Source organism: Silene latifolia, chromosome Y (assembly GCF_048544455.1).
Source record: "Silene latifolia isolate original U9 population chromosome Y, ASM4854445v1, whole genome shotgun sequence".
Taxonomy (NCBI): Eukaryota; Viridiplantae; Streptophyta; class Magnoliopsida; order Caryophyllales; family Caryophyllaceae; genus Silene; species Silene latifolia.
In genome coordinates this window covers 299,128,435-299,150,951 of record NC_133538.1, presented here as the reverse complement: position 1 = coordinate 299,150,951, position 22,517 = coordinate 299,128,435, and the positions used below count along the sequence as shown (strand labels likewise).

The following is a 22,517-nucleotide window of genomic DNA, read 5'->3' as shown; positions in this document are numbered from 1 at the left end:
ACAATGCCACACATTGAATATATGGCACATTAATCAAATAAATGTAGTAGCTGATAGTTTATTTGAAAAAATACATGGCGTAACACGACCGAATGACAAAGATGTACCTAGTAGCTATACAAACGTACCTATATCCCTGAATAACGTAGCTATCACAACAAGGGCCCCTAATTGGTGAGAAACAAAAGAATTCCACCAAAAAATAGGTATGAACACATGTTTTTTTTTTTGACATAGACAAACGTCTGCCAGTCAGAGACAACAAACACCATGAACTGATAATTAAAATGATGCGAAATCGATGAACTAAAAGTTGTAGTGAACGAAAAACAAAAAGCAATCGAAGAAAAGCAAAATAATACAACAAAAAGTATAAATAAATCATACAAACTAGACGGATAATGAACTTAATCAAGACAACAGCAACATTGATAACAAAAACTCACCAAAAACGCAACAAAATTAGTCCTAACAAAATAGAAAACACATGAAATCTCACAACAAATGAAAGTCGAAATGGAATACTGTGAAATCAATATAACTAAGGTTACATGCAAGACGATTTGAAACAGTAAAAAATCAAATGGATAAAGAAATACAATACCTGAAGAATATAGACGACGATGCACCTCAGATCATCGATTTCGATCAGGTTAATTGAAACAGACAAGGAACCTGCAAATCACATGAACAACTTAAATCAAAATATAATCACAAACAAAAACTAAATTAAACAACTAATTAAACGCAAAACAGCGGGAATATTACCTAATCACAACCACACACGACGATAACACAAATTAAGCTCAACTGGACCTGCATTATTGATTAAAAGCACAAGGAAGTAAAAATACAGAAAATAATTAAGCTCAACTACAAAAAAGTCGAATAAATCGATATAAACAACTGAAAATTATGATGAATTTACACCGAAAAATACTTACGAGTTTGAAAGAAATATGACAATTGAAGATGATATAATGATACAGATGCAGACTATTAATCGTTGTCCATTATCATCGTCGTTGAATTTCTTCGACTTTAGTTAATTTGACGAGATGATGAATTTGGGGAAAAAATTAGGGTTCTGTTAGTGGAGAGAGAGAGTGTACAGAAAAAAATGAGATGAGAGAGAAAGAATTTTGAAGAAATGAAAAATGCGCGTGATATAATCCCGCGTAATAACGGTGCGTTAACAAAAAGAATCAGCCGTACGATTTCACATAATCCATTGGTTGTAGTTCGTTCTCACCGTTTGCACCGAGTATTCGTTCTCACCCGATCCTAAATCTATATTATATATATATATATATATATATATATATATATATATATATATATATATATATATATATATATATATATAAATATATATATATTCTTATGAAACGTTGTGGATGCACCACGTGTCCTATACAGTCTTAATGACAAATATTAATTTCAGCTAATCATTTAATATGAACATAATAAATGCTATATAAATTTTAGAAAAATATTAATTACAGTTTAATAAATTTTATTATAAAATAAAATTAAATAATTACGGTGATTTGTTTATAAATTTATTAAAAATATATTTTGATAAAAATCTAAAAAGTAAATAGTTACGTTCATTACGAAAAATGCTTTCAATTGAGTATAATTTTTATTATATTTATTGAAATATTTTTAATTTTTGATATGCAGAGATGATTAAAATGAGTGTTGTGTTACATTTACGTAAAAAAAAATATTTTAAGAAAGTTATAAAAAATAGACCATTAAATCAATTAAGAAAAATATATTTGGAAGAGTCACTTTATTTACTAAAAGCAAACTTAAAGAAAACTACTAAGAGATACGGAGTAAGTTTTTATAGTGTGGGAATGAAAAAAAATTATATTGCGACAAATTAAATACACATGAGATTTCGAGAGGTTTAAATAGTGTGATAAAGAGTATGTGCAAGAGTACATATGTACACAATGATCGTGAGTTCATTTGAATAATCAAAACAAAACTAATGATTATTAAGTAATACAGTATTATAAACGATATGAAAAAGTACAAAACACATTACATTTTTCTTTAAAATCTTTAGTTAAATATGTATACGTCAAGTATAAAATGTTTATTATGACTAACTAATTATTACTTTTAGTTAAATATTTTATATGTTATCTTTTAAATACTTTGAAGTTAAAGCTCAAAAAATAATATTTGATAACTTAATGTTGACTGTTACATTATTTGAATAAGTTTTATTTTAATTAATATCATATTTGATTAGTCAAAAATTTATTTACAAAACGTTGGTCATGCATAATTAATTATCACTTATTAGTTCTAGTAAAATTTGTATGTATTTTATTTTAAAACATGGAAAACCTAAAAAAATTAAATTTGAGAAAAATTAAATTATTTTTATTTATAAGAAAATATTAAAGGTCATATATGAATTATAATATTTTTGTTCAATTATAATAATAAAATTTCAAAACAGGTCGCGCGAACCGCGGGATACTTACTAGTGGTTGCAAAAAGCGAGTTTTGAAATTGCCATTATGACGGAGCGAAAGGTGCTTTGAAATGTTTTGAAAATGACAAAGAAGGGTTTATGATCACATAGCACATAAGCACTCGCAGTTTCATTATATTATACACAATGCTGACATGAGTTTTGGCTTGATAAGGGTGGTTACACACCAAGCGATCAACCTCGATCTTCGGGAGGGATGCCAATTCAAACAAATGTGTAAGGTTGGTGCCCTAGCTATAATACCTCAGATTTATGAGCTGTTGGTTACTCTATCGAGTAGTGCTTACTCTGTCGAGTAAGTTAGTTTTGCATTTTGGAGTGTGTGCTGCCTGATGGATACTCGATCGAGTGGGGGCAACTCGATCGAGTAGGCGGTACTCGATCGAGTACCTCAGTTACTCGATCGAGTAAGTTGGGTTATATGAGTTTTTGGTTGGGTTTGATAGCAACACGTGAAATTTTATATAAAGTATTTCCGTCAGTTCTTTATACTTTTTACCTAAATTCTAAACCTTTTTACAAAGAAAGCAAACAACGTAAGTTCTTTTCTCACATTGCTATCAAATCCAAGGGCTAGAGTCGTCGTACCATTTTTATGTCAATTCGTTAGTGTTGTTTAAACCCTAATTGGGTGAATTTGGGATTCTTGGGATTGTTGTTGTTTATAGATTGTGATTTTATGATTATTGGTTTATAGGAGGTGAGTTCGTAGAGGAAGGCTTTTGATCCGCTACTTGTATTGATACTTGGTGATTGCATTCCAGGTAGGGTTTCCTTACTCAGTTATTGTGTAAATTTTATAAGATAATTGTTGGTTGATTGACATGTGATTATATCGTAATTGGTTTTTGGCATTGTTTACATTGGTTTTGTGATTGGATTGTGATTTGTCTGTGGTTCGCGTGGTGCGCCCTCGGTTGAGTGGAGTCACTTGCGAGAGTGGCTCCACGCCCTTGATTCGCCCCTTGTGGTTCCCATCATAAGGGGGTTGTGCACATTAATGGACCTGGGTTATTCGCTCGATGGAGATGAGCGGGGCTTAGGTGGGAACGGCTGCGGTCCCCCACTGGCGGTGTGGAATATCTGTTGCGATGGATATTCTGGCAAGGCTACATACTTTAGTGTATAGTCAGATGATTGTTGATGTGATGGTGTTTGAGGATTGTGATTGTATAACTGTCTGTTGTTTTATCTTATATTGTTTATGCAGTAACTGACCCCGTTTAAAAGTTTTGAACACTGTGGTGATCCATTCGGGGATGGTGAGCAGTTGTTTAGCAGGTATAGCTTGGATGCGTGCGGGTTAGCTGGGGTTGGAGTCACCACGAGTCAGATAGTAGTCTTCCACTGTTGTGTCATGACATTTTATTTACTTTAGTTGGTTTTGGTTTCGAAAAGTTGTATCGTACTCCTCAGTTTTGGTTTTAATGTAAACACTTTAAATTTATTTACTTAAAGTACCTTTCTTGATGGTCACTTTTGATTACTATGCCTCGGGTAGTTGAGATGGTTGCATTCTTATGCACTGGGTGGTCTCGGTAAGGCACCTTGGTGTATGGGGGTGTTACACTAGTCCTGTTCACGTAGGAACTGTAAGCACTTTGATGAAACAAAATAGTGTAACGTCAACGGTATGCTTGACACTATCGGGAGTCAAAACGCGGGGATGGGTAAACTCACGCCGACGAGATGAGCCAATTGGTCGATAAAGGTTAGGTTGTGGGCCCGGACAAGGAACCCGACTTATGACCATAATATTATATAATTCACTTTAACCACAACCTCGTTCGAGTTTCACCTCTAAGGATCAGAAAGACACAAGTGTCCTAGTTCTCCCCAGCGGAGTCGCCAATCTGTGGACATGTCACCCGCACACCAGTGCGCTCGGAAGTAACAGCGGTATGAAAAGCCACGCTCGGGGACGTAGGGATGCTTTCGATTGGATTGCTTCAGATCAGACGGTTTTGTCTTTGTGAAGGTCTCGAGACGCGCAAAAATGTTCGGAGTCGCCACCAAGCAATTTTGGAGTGCTTGGACACTGTTCGAGATCCACTTTATACCTTGGTCAACCAAAGCATGAAGCGGTTCTTGACACAGATACTAAAGATAAGGACTTATCCCCCTTTATCATTCTATGCCTAGAGTGACTCTCGTTGCCATGGATAAGGCAGTCCACTATCCAAAGCTTCTGAGTAAGAGATGAGGGTACGTATTGGGATGCTCTTTAATCGAACACCCAATCCCGCCCGCATAGCGGCCTCTACTAATCGATCGTGGTTGCTAAGTGCAAAAGTTGATAAAATGGATTAAATGCATGAATGCGCATCCAATAATTTAACCAAACATGGGAAAATTTGCCAAGCGGTTTGTTTATCCAAATATCAAGAAATTGATGTCAAGTTGGATTTAAGATTTGATTTGCAAGCAAAACGGAAATTAAACATCCATTTACAAAGTTCAGGTTATGATGCTTAACACGATCCATTTGTTTGACAAAGGTGTTTAAATGAGAAAGTGTAAAATGTAAACTCGTCAATCTGATCCATGATGCATTCAGGTTAATCGTAATCGAGAACGTCCTAGACAAGTGCCAAAGGAGTGACAGAACAGCATCAGCTAACCTTGTAGAGGCGCACCACCTCCCCCCCCCCCCCCCAACCCCTTTAACATTCTCGGAGAAATAAGACTGTTACCATATTAGTTGCATGAGGTAGTAAGTATAAATGACGAATAATGCCAAAGGTACTTTAATAAATATAATTAACTGTCTTAAACTGCCTTAACTTGTCTTATTACAACCAAACCAAACTGAGTAAATAATTTATTACAACACAGCGGAAGAAAAAAAATAATAAAGTCCAATTATAACTAAATGATGATTGTGATAAACTAGACTCCAGGTGATAAGCCATCTCCCATCCCAAACCCAAGCATCCAGCTATCAGCAATCTACTAAAATCCAACCTGTAAATTAATCTGCCCCCCATTTAACCAGAAATATTAAATGGTTCATTACAGGACGCCATCAATTAAAGAAAGCGAGAATTTTATTTTTCCAACGAAAACATAAAAACGTCAACAAACAGGTTGAGTAGGATAACTAAACAATAAATTACTGAAACAATAAACATTCACCAAGTTAAGCCGGCAACAGAAAATAAGACGTTCAAGTATAACACTCCACAGCCACAACATCTCATCTCATCAGTACTCACGGGTCACACAACTTACCCGTGAGCCTGCAGATCCACGGCAACACCAACTTCGTCGTGTGTGGCCACTCAGTCAGCAGGTCTATGGCTCTTCCACATCCCCGTGCCTGGCCACAAATTATACGGTCACAGTCTCGGTGTACCTGGCTAACCAATTATCTCAACAACATATAATAACAACCAATACTCCTCCAACAACGATAATAATAATAATAATAATCATAGGGACAGAATACAATTTCCAGCATCAGTATTAAACCATATTAGCAATATACTTGTAAGACAACCACCACAATTACTAAACGAGAACATCGATCACCTTAATAATTCAACACACATGATTATAAGACAAATTCTTTAACCATAAGATGTAATTGAGAAGTTAACCTACCTTCCAAGCAAACCTCAAGCAACAAGCAAATTAATCAATTTAGAAAGCCTCTTCCATAAATTCTCCTCCTAAACAACAATTAAATCGTATATAGTTATAATCTAATCATCTTTCTTAAAACAAGATGTAAGCTACCCAACAACCAACACCCAACACCCATCTCGCCCAACACCCATGGTCAAACCGTGGCCCACAAACGGTGGTCAACGCCCCAATGGACGGTAAGGTCTGCCGCCTAATTGTAACACCCCCTCATACTAAGGTACCTTATCAAGGACCACCCTAGCATGAGAGACTGTTACCATCTCGGTTGCCCGAGGATAGTATATCAAAAGAAACCATTCCACAACATTTATTAAAGTATATAAAGTTAATGTTTACATAGTTCCAAAACCAAACCAAAGAAATGTTTACTAATACTCAAAACAGCTGAAATCTTAAACAGTTAAACTCATAACAGCGGAAGCTAGACTCAAAGTGATGACTCCCCATCTCGTCCCCATAGCTAAAGACCATCATCACCTGTCACAATCTGCTCAACATAGCCGAATAGATCACCATAGATTTTACAAAACAACAACGGGGTCAGTTCACTGCATAATCAAAATAAGTCAAAATAAAACAAAGATAAAATAGTTTTTCTATAACCAATATCCAACTCCCAATCACATCTCATAACTAACTACACACTAAAGTGTGTAGCCCTGCCAGTGGGGGACTGCAGCCTTGCCCACCTAAGCCCCGCTCATCACACGAGCGATAACCCATGTTCATTAATGTGCACATCCCCTCTTGTGGCGGGTTCCACAAAGGGCGAATCAAGGGCGTGAAGCCACTCCCGCAAGTGACTCCACTCAACCGAGGACGCAACTCGCAAACAACATCAATCCATCTCAACTCCAATACCCCATACTCCAATCAACCAACAATATTAATCACATCAATTAAATCACAACAACGCATCTTAAATCAATTATACAATCAACTGAGTAAGGAAACCCTACCTTAGCACAAATCTGATACGAGTCAATCCAGAAAGCTAGAACGGCTCCTCTACGAAATGTCCACATAACAATAATCATACAATCCAATCACAATCATGCACAAAATCTCTTTTCCCCCAAATCATAAAACTAGGGTAAACCCTAAAAAGACAAACTGACAAAACTCATAGGATTAGTGGCTTACCGACACAATCGACGTATGAGAGGGAAGAACAGGCTCACGAACAATCCATGATATTGAGGGAGATTAGAGGTGATTAGAGTTACGTTTGAAGGTTTAGGTTTTGTAAAAAGGAAAAGTGAAACTGTAAATCCCGTTTTATAACTCTAATCATCTTTAAATCAAACCGCGGAAATAATTCTCGTCATACCAGATACTCAGTCGAGTATATAGTATACTCGGCCGAGTATCCCTTACTCGGTCGAGTATTACCATTCTCGGCCGATTATTCCTGGATAGTAGCCTGACCAAAAACACACGACGCATTACTCGGCCAAGTAAGCCATATTCGGCCGAGTAACAGACATAAGAAACCATAGTATTACAGTCTTCCCTCCTTAAAAAGAACTTCGTCCCCGAAATTCACACTATACTCAAAACAAAACAAACAACCACAACACAAACTGCTAAATAAAAACAACAACTACTCCAAGGACCAAACAACTCCCAATATATATGACAAAACACCCAACTCCAACTCAAAAGAAGACAAAAACATAGCTATGTTTACCCAAATTAACCCAAAAACAAACATGCGACCATCTCCTACCCCCCTTAAAAGACAACGATTACGTCCTCGTAACCAAACGTACCTAATCGAAAAGGTGAGGAAAATGCTCTCTCATCAACTCCTCTGGTTCCCATGTGGCATCTTCCACATTGTGATTAGACCAAAGTACCTTTAGTAAGACGGTCTCACCGTTCCTTATCTTTCGCACTTTCCGGTACAAGATCTCCTTGGGAACCTCTGCATAAGTTAAAGACTCATCAAGCTTTATGTTCTCAACCTCAAGCACATGTGATGGGTCACTCACATACTTTTGGAGTTGCGAAACATAAAACACATTGTGGACTCGATCCATTAATGGTGGTAAAGCTAGCTGGTAGGCTAATTCTCTTATATTTTTTAAGATCTCATACTGGCCGATAAACTTCTCACTCAACTTCCCTTTCTTTTCAAACCTCATCACCCCTCTCATAGGTGACACATTCAGAAGGACCTTGTCATCTACGGCGAACTCAATGTCCTTGAGGTGCAAATCTGCATAAATCTGTTGACGATCTTGAGCTGCTTTCATCATTTGCGAATCAGACGAACTTTGTAGATACCCGTATCCGTCGATATTGGAATTTATAGAGAACCCGACAAACACCCGATGATGATAGGACACATGTATTCTTTAGTTGTCATTGTCACTATTTGGGCTCGTTTTACGATGTAGAATGAGCGTTGTCGATTTATATTTTATTAATTTAAATGATATTTAAATTAAATGTTTTTTTAAAAGTGAATTCATTTTATTGTTTTAATTTGAATTTATTTTCTTAAATTTATTTTATTGAAAATAAAATATATTTTTGATTTGAAAAATCATTCTTTAGTTATTTGATTTGAAAAATCAGTTTATATCGTTTATACACCGTATTTGAAGAACTCGATTTTTACAACGATTTTATACGCAATTTTGAGCTCGTTTTCTACTTGATTTGGGCTCGATTTTCGACGCACTTTCGACCCAACCTCCTCTCCCATAACCCGTGTTCGATTCTTAGCCAAAGCCTATCTCGAACCCTTTGTTTAACCCATCCAATCCCCGTCCAAAAACAGCCCATACAAACACCCCAACCCGCGTTAGCTCTTCCCCTCCTTCAACCCGTTTTGTGTGCTTCAAAGCTTGACCAAAACCCGCCACAGCCAACCCAATTCCCGCTCCTCATTACCCACAACAACCCATCACTAAACCCACCATGAAACCTTTCCACAAACCCGTCCCAAACACTCCACAAGCAGCCCGCAAATAACACGGTCCTATCCCCATGTTTTGCGTGCTCAAACCCGAGTCCAAAACCCGCTCCAAACACCACTTAAACCCGTGCCCATTAACCCTAAACCATACCCTAGTATCCTACCCATATTACCTCAGCTTAACCACCAAGCAAAACCCCTATACAAACCCTAAAAACCCCACGAAATAGCTGATGGACAGCAGCTATGCAAACCGAGCCCGACTGCTTGTTGCTCTCTTAAACCCTACTTTACCTCCCTATAAATACCTCCTCTCCACCATACATTCATTCCTCAAAGTTCTCCATATATACTACCGTCACTCACCAGCATTAATCTCCAGAAACAAACCCTAATTGCCTCTCAAAACCCTCGACAAAACCGAGACATCCAAACTGAAACGGTTTGTGTCTCTCTCGAAATACAATTCGTTTCCCCTTCAAATCTCCATTAAAATTCGAGTTTCTTGTTCCTAATTAACCACATAACATCCATATATATCTTAGACAAAGATTCGCGAGCCAAATTGATCTTGAGAGTACACGAATCCCGTCGAAAAACAGAGTGTCATACACTCTGTTTTCGCGGCTTTTCCTGTCTGTCCAGTTCTGTTTGTGCTCGTTTTTCGTGCCCAATAACTCAGAACGAGCGTGGTTTGTTTTAAGATATTTGTTCTACTCTCTTTTAGTTTTCAAAACATCTTTTTAATCTAATTTTCACCGTGAAACGAGTGAGAAATTGCAGTTTGAAAGTTGCTGTCCAGATTTGCAAAAAAACGTGTTGTTGCTTTGTTCCTTCGTCGACGACGGCCTCTCAAGATAAAATCTACGATCGATTACGACCCAAGACGGTGTCAACGATACATGTAGGTTGAGGGTGCATCAAATCCTCCTCTTCTCCTTTTTATTTCGTTCTTTTTATGTTTGTTTTTCATTGTTCGCTTTTACATTGTTATCGTTTTGTATCGTTTGATATCGTTAACTGTGAAACTAGTTTAGTCTGAGTATGAGTTAAAGTACCACCATGAACACTCGCGTTGACTTGAGATGGGACATAAATCCGCCACGTCGGTCGGTCGTATCCCCCATCCCATTTACATATCCTCGTGTTCAAGGTAGGGCATTAATAAAACGAATCCTAACTTCAATTCGTTCCTCGCTTTTGACCCCTTGCTTGTTTTGTTCAATTCGACCTACCCTAGGACCCGTTGCATGTTAGTTCGACCCCTGTTTGTTAACATATAATTCGTTTAGACGACTTTAGATCGATTAAATAACCTAATTAGACATGTTAGGGTGCTTCGACACAAGCATTAAAATCGACCAATAATTCTATAACCTAATTGAATGCATCTCTCTTTTCACCAAATTTCTCGCTAGTATAAGAGTGCGTTATTAGCACCTTCTTATTGACACTCGACGAGTTAACTTAATTAGCGAACTTGACCTAATTTGACCCTTTTAGGCCGTGTAGAACACTCGGTTTTAGGCAAAGCCTTCTGACCTCTTTTATCATCAATTTCTAATGTATATCCTATATCGCTTTGCAAATCTATCTAACCTAATGAACCTAACCTAGGAACTAGGGTGGCCGTGCCTGGGGCCGTGTGCTTGGCCGCGCCTTTTGTCATTCTTGCTTCATCTTTATATCGTTTATTCGTCATTGTTTTGTATTTTGTAATTACCTTTTGCTTATCGAGTCGTCTCTTGTAATTCACTTGTAATTAGTTTTCTTTTGGGTCGAGTCAATCGATTTATAAAAACCTTAGTCTTATTTGGTTAGATAGTTGTGCTCCAATTCATGTAAGAGCGTAGTAAATCGCATGTTGTTTAAAGCAACATGGCCCAATTTATGCTAATGCATGCTTTGGTGTGTGACCCAATGTATAATTCGATAAGATTAAGCGAAAGCACGCATTACGAGGAGTAACTCAAGGCCGTGAGTTATGTAAACCGTGGGCCACCCCTTTGTGCACGTTTTCCTAGGCCGAATGGCCATGTGTCGTGTATGGTGTCGTATATAGCAATTGTATTTAGATCGAGTTGTATCTCTAAATTCTCGTTGTGTCGGCATCAAATGCCTGGGTTGTAATAGGGTAGATCCCAACGGCTCCCCCATTCCCCTTAAGCCTTGTTTGCTTTGTATGTTGTTAGATCAATCAACCCACATGCTAAATTACAACTTTGACAAAGTTAGTTTAGTTGCATCTAAATCGACATAGAAACTTCACATGTAGGGTTTTAAAACGATGTTTTCATATCATAAATCGTAGTAGCTACGACCTTGTTTGAAATCCGATGCTTGACTTAGTAGAGGCCATTATTGACGGGCGTGGTTAGGTGTCCTTACGGGTTTCCTAACACGTACCCTCACCCCTTACTCAAGAACTATGGTTTGTGGATCCGTCTAAATACCATTGGATTACGAGAGTCATTCAAATCGAGTGATATAGGGTACAAGTCTTTATCTTTAATCACTCGTAGTCGTTTGGCTTTATGCTTTTCGATGAAAGGTGTAAAGTTGACTTGAACGGTTCCAAGTTCCCATAAAACTTGGTGGCGACTCTAATTTGTCTTAATTCGATTCGAAATAACCTCGAGTCGATTATGCCTAGTGTGGATCCCGCGGACACAGTTCCCGAGGGCCTTGTCCACAGTTTGGCGACTCCGCTGGGGAAAAGAGGACTAGTTACACTTTGTTTCTAGGGTCTTTTCCTCCGAGGTGAAACTTGAAAAGAAAGTATTGGAAAGTAAAGCATTACTAGTAGTGCTACGATTCATGCATAAACCCTTAAGGACTTTCCCTGGCCGTCCCAGCGCTTCTTTGTGACGCGTGGGGGGCGACGTCCCACTATGCCAGGAACTTGCACATTGCTTGCTTCCGCTCCGCCTCGTCGTGGTTCTTGATGGTGGGGATGCTCTTCTAGGTACTCTACCTAAAGGCCCTTGCTCTATAAAACCCAAAAAGGATGGAGGGCATAGACCTTCTTGTAGAAGACTTGCCGAGACTTAGAGATGTCTAGGAGCATACATCCTTATAACATGAGAATGACAATGTGCGAAATGAATTTCCCGAGTCTTTTCAAAATTTTCCGTATCGATTTCAAAACCGAACTTTTGAACAACTTACTTTCAAAATAGCATGGTTTTAAAAAACGCGGAATGCTGCCCAAGTAGGACTAGATTTTTCGGCCCAAAATAAGTTTTTATAGCCGGCATGCTGCCCATTTTAAATCTCATTTTCAAATCGATTATTCGTTTTTTTTCAAATTTAATCCAAAATATTTCTCGAACCTTAACCAAGCATGAAATGCGTCGAGTCGTGTCCGGGTCCTGGCCGTGTTAGGCTAGGCGTGTTTTGCCCCGAGAGTCTAAAACACGACCTTGTTGGGTCACCCAAGCTCACCTCTTGGGCTTCGAGTGATGTGGGTCGACCAATTGGTCTAGGATAGTCCACAGAAACGTCCAAGCTAGGCCATTTAGGGCATTTCACTTAAACCTATGGGCTATGTTAGTCCAATCACGGGTTTAGTCACACCGAGTCCAGTTTAGAATCGAGCTATGACAACTTGAGTCTTGTCGTCTTGTCGAGTCTAAAATGAATCGAGGTCTAAATTCAATCGTGAGTCGAACCTTTTGGTTAGTCAGTCTTAAGTCGAGTCTTTGCTTGATTCAAGTTGGTGTCGTGTCCTTAAGTGTGCAGGGGCTCTTACTTTTAAATATTGACTCGGTTCGGGGTTTCTTGTAGAAAGGCCGCCAAAAATCCGACGTCAAGCAATGGAAGATGTTGTTAACAAACTCACTGAGGCCGTGAACCTCATGATGACTAGAATGGATGCGATCGAATCTAAGTTGGGTGAAGATTCCTCTTCATCCACCCCACCTCTGACTGATCTGGAGAAACGGTTCAAATTCATTGAAGACCGTCTGAAGCTCTCCCAGGGGAAGAACATCCACTACGAAAATGCTAGGGCCTATGCCCCATTCAGATAAGTTGCCCACAAACATGGTACTCACCGATATCCCAAAGTTTAAGGGCACAAAGATCCATCCACCATGTTAAGGCCTATAAGGGGTACTTAGCACCAAGGGAGTACCTGCTGACATGCTCTCTGAAATTTTCGCCCAATCTCTGGATGAACAACCGAAGGCGTGGTTCTACAATCTGGACCTTAAGAACTTCCCCACTTTCGAAGATATTACGGTGGAGTTCTGTAAGCACTATGCTGACAATGTCGAGATTCAAACCAACATGATAACATTGGAGGTGATGACACAGAAAGAAAAAGAAGGCTTTACTGAATTCCTTGCAAGATGGCGCGCTGAAAGCGTGAAACTAGCCAAGAAGCCTGATGAAGTTGAAATGGTAGATAAGTTCGTAAAGAATCTACGACCTGTTTACCGTAATGCTCTGAAATACCAGAATTTTGGTTCTTTCAAAGAATTGATAAGAATCGGGATAGAGGTAGAAGATGACGTCCGAATGGCAGAAGCTGAGAAGCCAAAAGGATACCAAGGGGCCTCGTCGTCTAAAGCAAAAGCACCAGCAACGTCCCACTTTGTTGAAACTATCAATCTCTTAGATGGACAGTCAAAAAGGCCTTCGCGCCAAGCTCCGAGGGTATTCACCGATATCGGGTGCACTTACGCATACACTCTCCAAAGGCTCATGGCCCAGGGAAAGCTAAAGCCCATCGGTCCAACTCCGGATCCACCTGCTGAACAACAAGGCAAATGGTACAAACCGAATGCCTACTGTGCCTTTCATCAAGGGAAGGGACACGATACTGAAAGGTGCTTTAGACTAAAGCACGAAATTCAAGACATGATTGAGAACGGAACGCTCCCAATCACGGCCATAAAACCCAATAACGTCACCAACCCCTTTGGGGACGACACTAACTTTGTCTCTACTAAAGATAGTGTTGATTACTCTCATTTGATTCGCCCGTGTCATCTAAGAGAGGTTTTCATCAGAAGAATATTCGTGGATTGCTCCAAGTTCCTACCAAGCTCGAGAAATGAGATTACATTCGGGGATTTTGTTGTCGATTGTACTCCTTACATACTCCGAAGCGGCAATGAAGTTAATGGCATTTGGCCTGATGACGAAGATGATGTTTACCTCGTCAAAGGTGCGACATTCCTCACACCCAAGAAGAAATCTTAAAGGTGAGGCAAGATGCCCTAGAGTCAAACCATCTGACTAGATCAGGGCGCCCGTATCGTGTGGAGAAAGCTAAAGATTTCCCGAGCAAGACACCTCTCAAAGAGCCGGCAGTGGTCGAAGTTCTTGGTGAAGGGTCGACCTCCGAGGCTTCTCTCATCAAGCAACTCCAAAAGACTAAGGCCGACGTGTCTATCTGGCAACTTATCCTGAGCTCTTTCGAACATCGTCAAGCTTTGTTGCAAGCTTTGATGAACATGTCCGTGTCGTCAAATACTACTCCTGCTGACATGGTCACTCACATCGCTCAGAATCGGCCACAGATTATCAACGCCGTGACGTTTTCTGATGAAGATCTACCACCGTTCGGGACCCGACATAACCTGGCCCTCTATGTTGCTACCATGTGTCTCAACAAGCATATCCCTATGACCTTGGTTAACGACGGATCGGCTGTCAACGTACTCCCTTTGAAAACAGCGCATATTCTGGGCCTGGAGAAGAGTGACTTCGTTCCCACTACACAGACAGTTCGGGCATTCGATGGCACTGTGCGTCGAGTAAGTGGACTCGTCGATCTGGTAGTACAGACCGGGCAAGTGGAAAAGAAAATAAGTTGCCAAGTAATTGACATATGCTCATCCTTCAACTTATTGTTAGGAAGGCCTTGGATCCATGCTACGAGGGCCGTAACATCAATGCTGCATCGAAAAATCAAAGTCCCACTCAATGGCAAAACCGTCACCATTGACGCTACGCCAATTACGGTAGCAGGAGGGGACATTACTTCTGAAGTAAGGGTCGAAGCTGCCAATGACGCATGTAGTTTCGAGATCGTCAACATGATCGAGCTGAACCCCGAAGCAGAGAATATAGATCTATACACAGGAAGTCATGCCAGCGAAGTGATTCTCAAGACTGGGAAGTACTTCGGTTTCTCTGTATATCCTAGAAAGGAGGGTACATTCAAGTTGAAACCACCAGTAGCCAAAGGAGTAACTTTCGGGCTTGGATATGAGCCCACTGGGAAAGATCTGCTGGAAAAAAGGGGAAGATCAATCGAAGATCGAGATATTAAAATGGGACCGTATCACCTAACCCTAAACGGTCACTTCGTGAGAGCTGGGGAAGAACTTCCCTGCATGGACTTCCCCGAACCTATCTTTGACCCAAGGAAAAACCTTATGGTCCCGGGAATAGAAGTATTCCAAGATTGCTACTACATCCCTGAAGACATTCTAACTGTGATGCCAGTAAAGACTAAACCGGCTCCGATAAATGACGAGAAAGCCATGAGTCTTATTTTCGGAGAGGAGAAGAAATCACCAGTACCAAACGAAGACTTGGTAAGTATGATCCTGAGAAGCGAACGGTTCGACCCATCTACCCTCATCACCGATGTAGATCCTCTTAGGACTGGCACGGGATGGCGGAAAACGATCAAGTGGACTGATAACAGGGACTCCTTTTCAAGTTGACAACGGGAGAAGGAGAGATGTTCAAGCCAAATGACGCTTCTGATACTGAGTCTGAGTCTGAGTCTGAGTCTGAGTCTGAGTCTGAGAGAGGTCCTAAGATTGAGTCTAAGGAGTCAGGTGTTGAATATACCCCTCCCCTTGCTTTCCCTTCCTATGCACCCTTTCCTAGCAGTGGTATTCCGGGGCCTGTCCCGAATACCCCTATCTCGCCACTGAGCTCCGACCAGTTGGCTCAAATGTTAGCGCATTTCGCGCAATTTCAAATCAATAATAATATGAACCAGTTTGCTTACGACTTGTCTCACTTACATTGCAATTCGAACTTTGAAAATGATTGTTTTAATAATGACATTGAGACTGAGGTCGAGGATGAACAGTTGGTCGAAGAAGAAGAGGAAATAGAACCACCTCTACAGTTGATAAAAGGATTGGAAGAGTACGAACAGAAAACTTCGGTCATCGAAGATACCGAAACTATCAATGTAGGTACAACTTTAGAACCGCATGAGCTTAAAATAGGAACTACTTTAAGTCCCACCGAGAGACAAGGGTTCATTGGTTTGTTGCATGAGTTCAAAGATGTTTTTGCGTGGTCCTACAAAGACATGCCAGGCATTGACAGAGAAATTGCGGAGCACAGGATCCCAATCAAGCCGGGATATAAGCCAGTCAAGCAGAAGCTACGCAAAATGCACACATATTGGGCTTTGAAAGTCAAGGAAGAAATCGACAAGCAACTCAAAGCTGGGTTTATCAAGGTGTCTATTACTCAGACTGGGTGGCTAACGTCGTACCAATGCCAAAGAAAGATGGTACAGTTCGGGTTTGTGTCGACTTCCGGGATTTAAATAAGGCAAGTCCGAAGGACGATTTCCCATTACCTCACATCGACATCTTGGTTGACAACACGGAAAATCACGCGTTACTATCCTTTATGGATGGATACGCCTGTTATAATCAGATCAAGATGGCAAAAGAAGACATGCATAAGACTGCGTTCAGAACGAAATGGGGAACATACTGCTACACAGTAATGCCTTTTGGGTTGATAAACGCAGGGGCTACATACCAAAGGACCGCGACAACGTTTTTACATAATATGATGCATAAGGAAGTCGAGGTTTATGTCGACGACATGATTGTCAAGTCAAAAGAGCGTGATGGCCACCTTGGTACACTACGCAAATTCTTTGAACGATTGCGCAAGTATAACATGAGGTTGAATCCACAAAAGTGCGCATTCGGAGTCACATCCGGCAAACTGTTGGGTCACATCATTAGCCACCGTGGAATCGAGGTGAACCCATCAAAAATTAAGGCCATAATGGAAATGCCTCACCCGAGAACCGAGAAGGAAATTTGGGGTTTCCTAGGAAGAATCCAGTACATAAGCCGTTTCGTGGCAAGGTTAACTATGATATGCGAGCCAATTTTTAAGAAGTTGAAAGTCGGGGAGCACGTCGTATGGGATGATCACTGTCAAGCTGCGTTCAACAAAATCAAAGAAATACTATCTTCCCCTCCCGTGCTCAGCCCGCCAACGGATGGATCACCGCTTTTGTTGTATCTTACAGTTACAGATACTGCAATGGGGGCGATGCTGACACAGGTAGTCGATAAAGAGGAAAGAGCAATTTACTACATTAGTAAAAAGTTCTTGGAGTATGAAATCAAGTAAACTCAGCTCGAGAAGACATGCTTGGCTTTAGTGTGGGCGACAAAGAAGATAAGACACTACATGCTTAGTCATAGTGTCTGCATCCACTCGAAGATGGACCCAATCAAATACTTATTTGAAAAACCAGTTCTAAACGGCAGAATGTCGAGTTGGACTTTAATGCTTTCCGAATTTGATCTAAAATATGTACCGCTAAAAGTGATAAAGGGAAGGGCGGTTGCGGACTTCCTGGCTGATAACCCGATAGAAGAAACTGAGGTTATAGATACGTGGTCATTTCCGGACGAAGATATCGTTCATATAGACAACGATACGTGGGACCTCTATTTTGATGGAGCATCGAACTGCAGGGGATACGGGATAGGAGTTCTACTCATTTCACCAGAAGGTGAACATGTTCCCATTTCGATCAAGTAGGACTTTAATGTTACTAATAACGCGGCCGAATACAAAGCGTGCCTACTCGGTCTGCACAGTGCTCTCGAGTTAGGCATCAAAAAGCTTAGAGTACATGGGGACTCGTCACTAGTGATCAATCAAGTTGTCGGGACGTGGAAAACCCGAAGCGGTAGCCTGGCTCCGTACTGCCGAAAAAATAGAGGAACTAGAAAAGTTGTTCGCCGATGTCAAATACGTGCACCTCCCCAGAGATGAAAACCAGTTTGCTCATGCACTATCAAAGCTAGCTGCTCTGATCAACATACCTGATCATATGGATACTATGCTAATATGTATCGAACGAAGATCATCACCTGCTTACGTTAATGTAATCGGAGACACAGAAGAAACCGAGGCTGAACCTTGGTATCAAGCTATTCTGAAATTTAAAGAATCGGGAGAGTATCCACCCGACATGGATAACCGCGGAAAGCGCGCTATTCGAATGCTAGCCGCTCAGTACATTAGAACCAATGATGGACAGTTGTACAAGAAGACCGCGCAAAATATCCTTCTGCGATGCATAGACTCATCAACTGCAAAAAGAGTCTTGGAAGAAGTCCATGACGGGGAGTGTGGCCCACACATGAATGCTCATATGCTAGTTCGTAAAATCATGAGATTAGGGTATTATTGGACCACGATGGAAACAGATTGTCGCAAATATGTCAGACATTGCCATAATTGCCAAATCTTTGCGAATATACAACACGTGCCGCCATCACTGTTATATACTTTGACATCACCGTAGCCATTCTCAACATGGGGAATCGACATTATCGGAAAGGTCAACCCGTCTGGAACAGGTGGGCATTGTTTCATGCTAGTCGCCATCGATTACTTCACGAAGTGGGTAGAAGTGAAATCATATAAAGTGCTACAAGCGAAGCGTAGCAAAGTTCATTCAGAATGAAATCATTTGCAGATATGGGGTGCCGCATGAGTTCATTAGCGACCATGGCACTCACTTCCAGGCTGAAACTGCTGTAATACTTGAAAAGTATAAAATCAAACACCACAAGTCGTCACCTTATCGACCTCAAACAAACGGCGCGGTGGAAGCCGCTAATAAGATAATCATTGTGATTCTCAGAAAAATGACCTACAATTATCGCGAATGGCCAGAAAAGATACCGTTCGCACTATGGGGATACAGGACGTCTATTCGCACAGCCACTGGAGCAACTCCGTTCTATCTGACATATGGGATGGAAGCAGTTCAGCCTGTCGAATTAGAGATACCTTCTTTGAGAATTCTGTTAGAAAGTCAGGTTCCCGAAGCTGACTGGCTGCAGGCTAGGTATGATTCCCTGGTCATGCTCGACGAGCGACGGTTAAATGCGCTACACCATGTTCAACTCTATCAGAAAAGGATAGAAAGGGCATTTAACAGGAAGGTGAAGCCTCGAGGAATAAAGGATGGGGATTTGGTCCTAAAATCTGTCCGCGCTTTACTACCAATTGACCTGAGGGGAAAATTCAAACCGAACTGGGCCGGTCCTTACCTGGTAAAGAAAATATTATCGGGAGGCGCAGTCAGACTAAAAGATTTAGATGGAAACGACTTCGCAAATCCGACGAATTTGGATCAACTGAAGAAATACTATCCTTAGAACTCATTTTGAATGTCGTAAAATAAAATTTTGAATTGCAGTGCTTGCGAGCGAGTCTAAGCCGCGGCACTTTTGCTTCGCTGCCTTTTGTGCGTTATAAACTGATAGTTGTAGTGCATTTGTTTTGTGGAACTACGAGCTCGGTTTGATTATGTTGACAACAGATACGTAGGCAGCTCTTTATAAGAGTACAACCGACCCTTCCTTTAATAAAATGAAATTTTATGCAGAAACTGGGAATTTTAATTAATAGTAAGTCTTATTAAAATTGGGCGATGCCCATTACAACCTTCAAAAAAAAAACAAGCAACAAATAATAAGTAGTAGTATTAAATAATAGATTGGAGTCGAAGGCTCCTACATCTTCCTTTTCCCTTTGCCTTTTGAGTCACGTCACCGAGGCTCCTGCGGAGAAGGGTTAGTCGCGTCCTGTGTAGCACGCTTCTTAGGAGGGATCATCATTTCCTCCCGAGGGCCCAGCCTATCTTTTACACTCAAGCAAGGGCCTAGTCTTCCTTCCAGGGTGAGCCCGAATGTGCTTTTGAACCCAACCGTTTCCACACACCTGTCACCTGTGAGTCAGTCTTAGAAGTTTTCTCGGTTTTAGCTTCAAGTCCTGATGCAGACGAAAGATCGTTAGTGAATAAGTCACGACTGCTTCTGCCTTTGTCATAATATTTGATGTCGACAAGCTCATCCTTCCACCACAAATCCTTGCCTGAGTCAGTTTTCTCATTAAGCCACTTAGTGTAGGACGGGGATACCCAAGTAGTCTGAGGGCGCGCAGACACGTACCAAAGACGCCTTTGGCGCCATATTTCAAGCCAATCATCACACATAGGGGAGTTTAGTTCTCTTGCTCGCCCGAGAACAGCCTCACACTTGGGAATTACTTGTCTACGGCCCATCTGACGCAGAACGCGGTCAGGGTAAATGTGAATAGACCGTTCCAAGCCCAGTAGTTGCAAACGCCTGGTCTTATCATCCTCCGAAAGGATAGTAAAAGATTTGAGGCGAAGCCAAGGCATAAACCAGCAAAGGGGGCGACCTCCTTCTTCTGTCATCTTATTTCGCCAATAAGCAAGGTCATTTGGATGCTCGTCTTCATACCGCTTAGCACGCATAGTCAGCATACGGGCGAGGTACGAGTTTGGCTCACGCGGCGGGGCAAAGAGCCAAAATCTCTCACAAAGCCACACCTGCGACAAGGAAAAGAAATCGTGAAAAAAAAAGAAAAAAAAAACGAAAAAAAAGAAAAAAGAAAAAAAGAAAAAGAAAAAAAGAAACGAAAAAAAGAAAAGAAAAAAAACGAAAAAAAAAAGGAAAAAAAGAAAAAAAAAAGGAAAAAGAGACAACAGAATCGTGGCAGAATACAGCAAAATCGTGGCAGAATACAGCAAAATCAGGGCAGATACACAAAATTGTGGCACAAAACGTGGCAAAATATAGGTAAGTCGTGGCAATAACACGAGATTTCGTGGTAAAAAATAAAAAAACAAAGGAAAGCGAAATCAAGAGGATAGATTTTGTTACCTGCAACAGACGGGAGCATCCCGACCATTCAACATCAGGGTTCGTTTTCTTAGCATCTAAACCCCTAATAGTTTCAGCGAGAATAATCCAGGAAGGATTATGACCCATCTCCATCTGAGACACAATAGACACAAGCTTCGCTTGTCCTACGCAAGTTGTCTTGTTCATCCTATCTTCGAAGACATAAAGATGTAACATGATCAATCCAAATGCTCTGCGGCAGTACACTGGCAGTGAAGTACTGTTTCGCAAGATGCAAAATTTCCGATGAATAGCAAGAAGGTTGATTTCGTCACCAGTGACTATATCCTAAGACTCCGTCCTGGAGAGGCCAAGACAGTCTAGATATATTCCGTGCCATCCCGAATGAAATTTCGGTATAGCCGGTACGGCATCATCATCCCACCCTCCCAGGGCAGAAAACTCTTCCGGCAAAGGGCAGATCTCCCCCTCAGGAAAAGCAAAGACATGGTTACGAGGATCCCAATAGCTAAGGCAGTGTTCCAACAAAACAGGTTGAAGGCAGATCTGGCGTAAGGGAAGTAATTGCGCTAGTTGAGCGGTCTTTAATTCTTGTCTCTCTGCGACAGTGAAGTCTGCCTCCCATGTTTGCATAACACTCACTAGATTATTCATAATAATTTATTTCGTTTACACCAGTTTGGGAAAGCAGAATAAATTTTGTTTCTTGCAATGCAACTCTTCCTTATATATAGAAAGTATAAGAGAAAGAAAACACCTAGGGTGACACCCCTAGGGTACCGTTTTTTAGCCGTGTGGGCCTTGGGTCGCGTGCCTCTTAGGCCCGCCCCAGTTCACGCCAGTCTTTAACACGATACGTCGGGTTTTCGCTCATTCATCGCATTTTGGGTGCGCCGGATTGGCCAATTTACCTTTCTATCCCCAGCAAGTCAATATTTGAATTAAAACCCGTGCACACTTACGGTTTTATTTTCTTTTTTGTTTTACGGTAGCGGGCTACGCCCACGTGGTTTACGAGTCATACAGAGTGTCTGATTCGTATTTCATGCTCACCCATTAAGGTTCGATTTCAAAATGCCAAATATTTCAAAATTTCAAAATTTCAAAAACTTTTTGCGCATTATGGATAGATGATCCAAGTCAAGGTTCAAACCTCAGAGTTCAAAATCAAATTTTGGGTCGACGACCCAACACCCAAATGATTAGTTTCAAATTCAAATTTCGGGTCGATGGCCCAACATCATAAATGATGTCAAAATCCAAAATTCAGGTCGTTGGCCCAATTATTCAAAATTTTCAAATTCAACTTTCGGGTCGATGACCCAGTATTTCAAATGATCCAATTTCAAGATCGATGATCCAAATGTGCTTAAGTGATGATTATTGCTCGTACATTTTTTGCGTTTCAAATGTAGCAGGATATGCTTCAACTGGGGGCTCTAAAGTCTTCGACTTTAGAGCCATTGCAAACTGGGGGCTCTGAAGCCGTTGGCTTCAG

The 22,517-nt window shown here is 40.8% G+C and overlaps 1 protein-coding gene across 1 annotated transcript; it reads right to left on the bottom strand.

The window, feature by feature from the left end:
* Positions 1-462: 462 nt before the first annotated feature.
* On the bottom strand, positions 463-8,427 carry LOC141631005 (uncharacterized). Its single transcript, XM_074443733.1, has 3 exons — positions 8,046-8,427; positions 605-675; positions 463-468 (listed from the first exon to the last, which is right to left on the bottom strand). Exons 1-3 carry the CDS (start codon positions 8,425-8,427, stop codon positions 463-465), a joined length of 459 nt encoding a protein of 152 aa, XP_074299834.1.
* Positions 8,428-22,517: the final 14,090 nt, after the last annotated feature.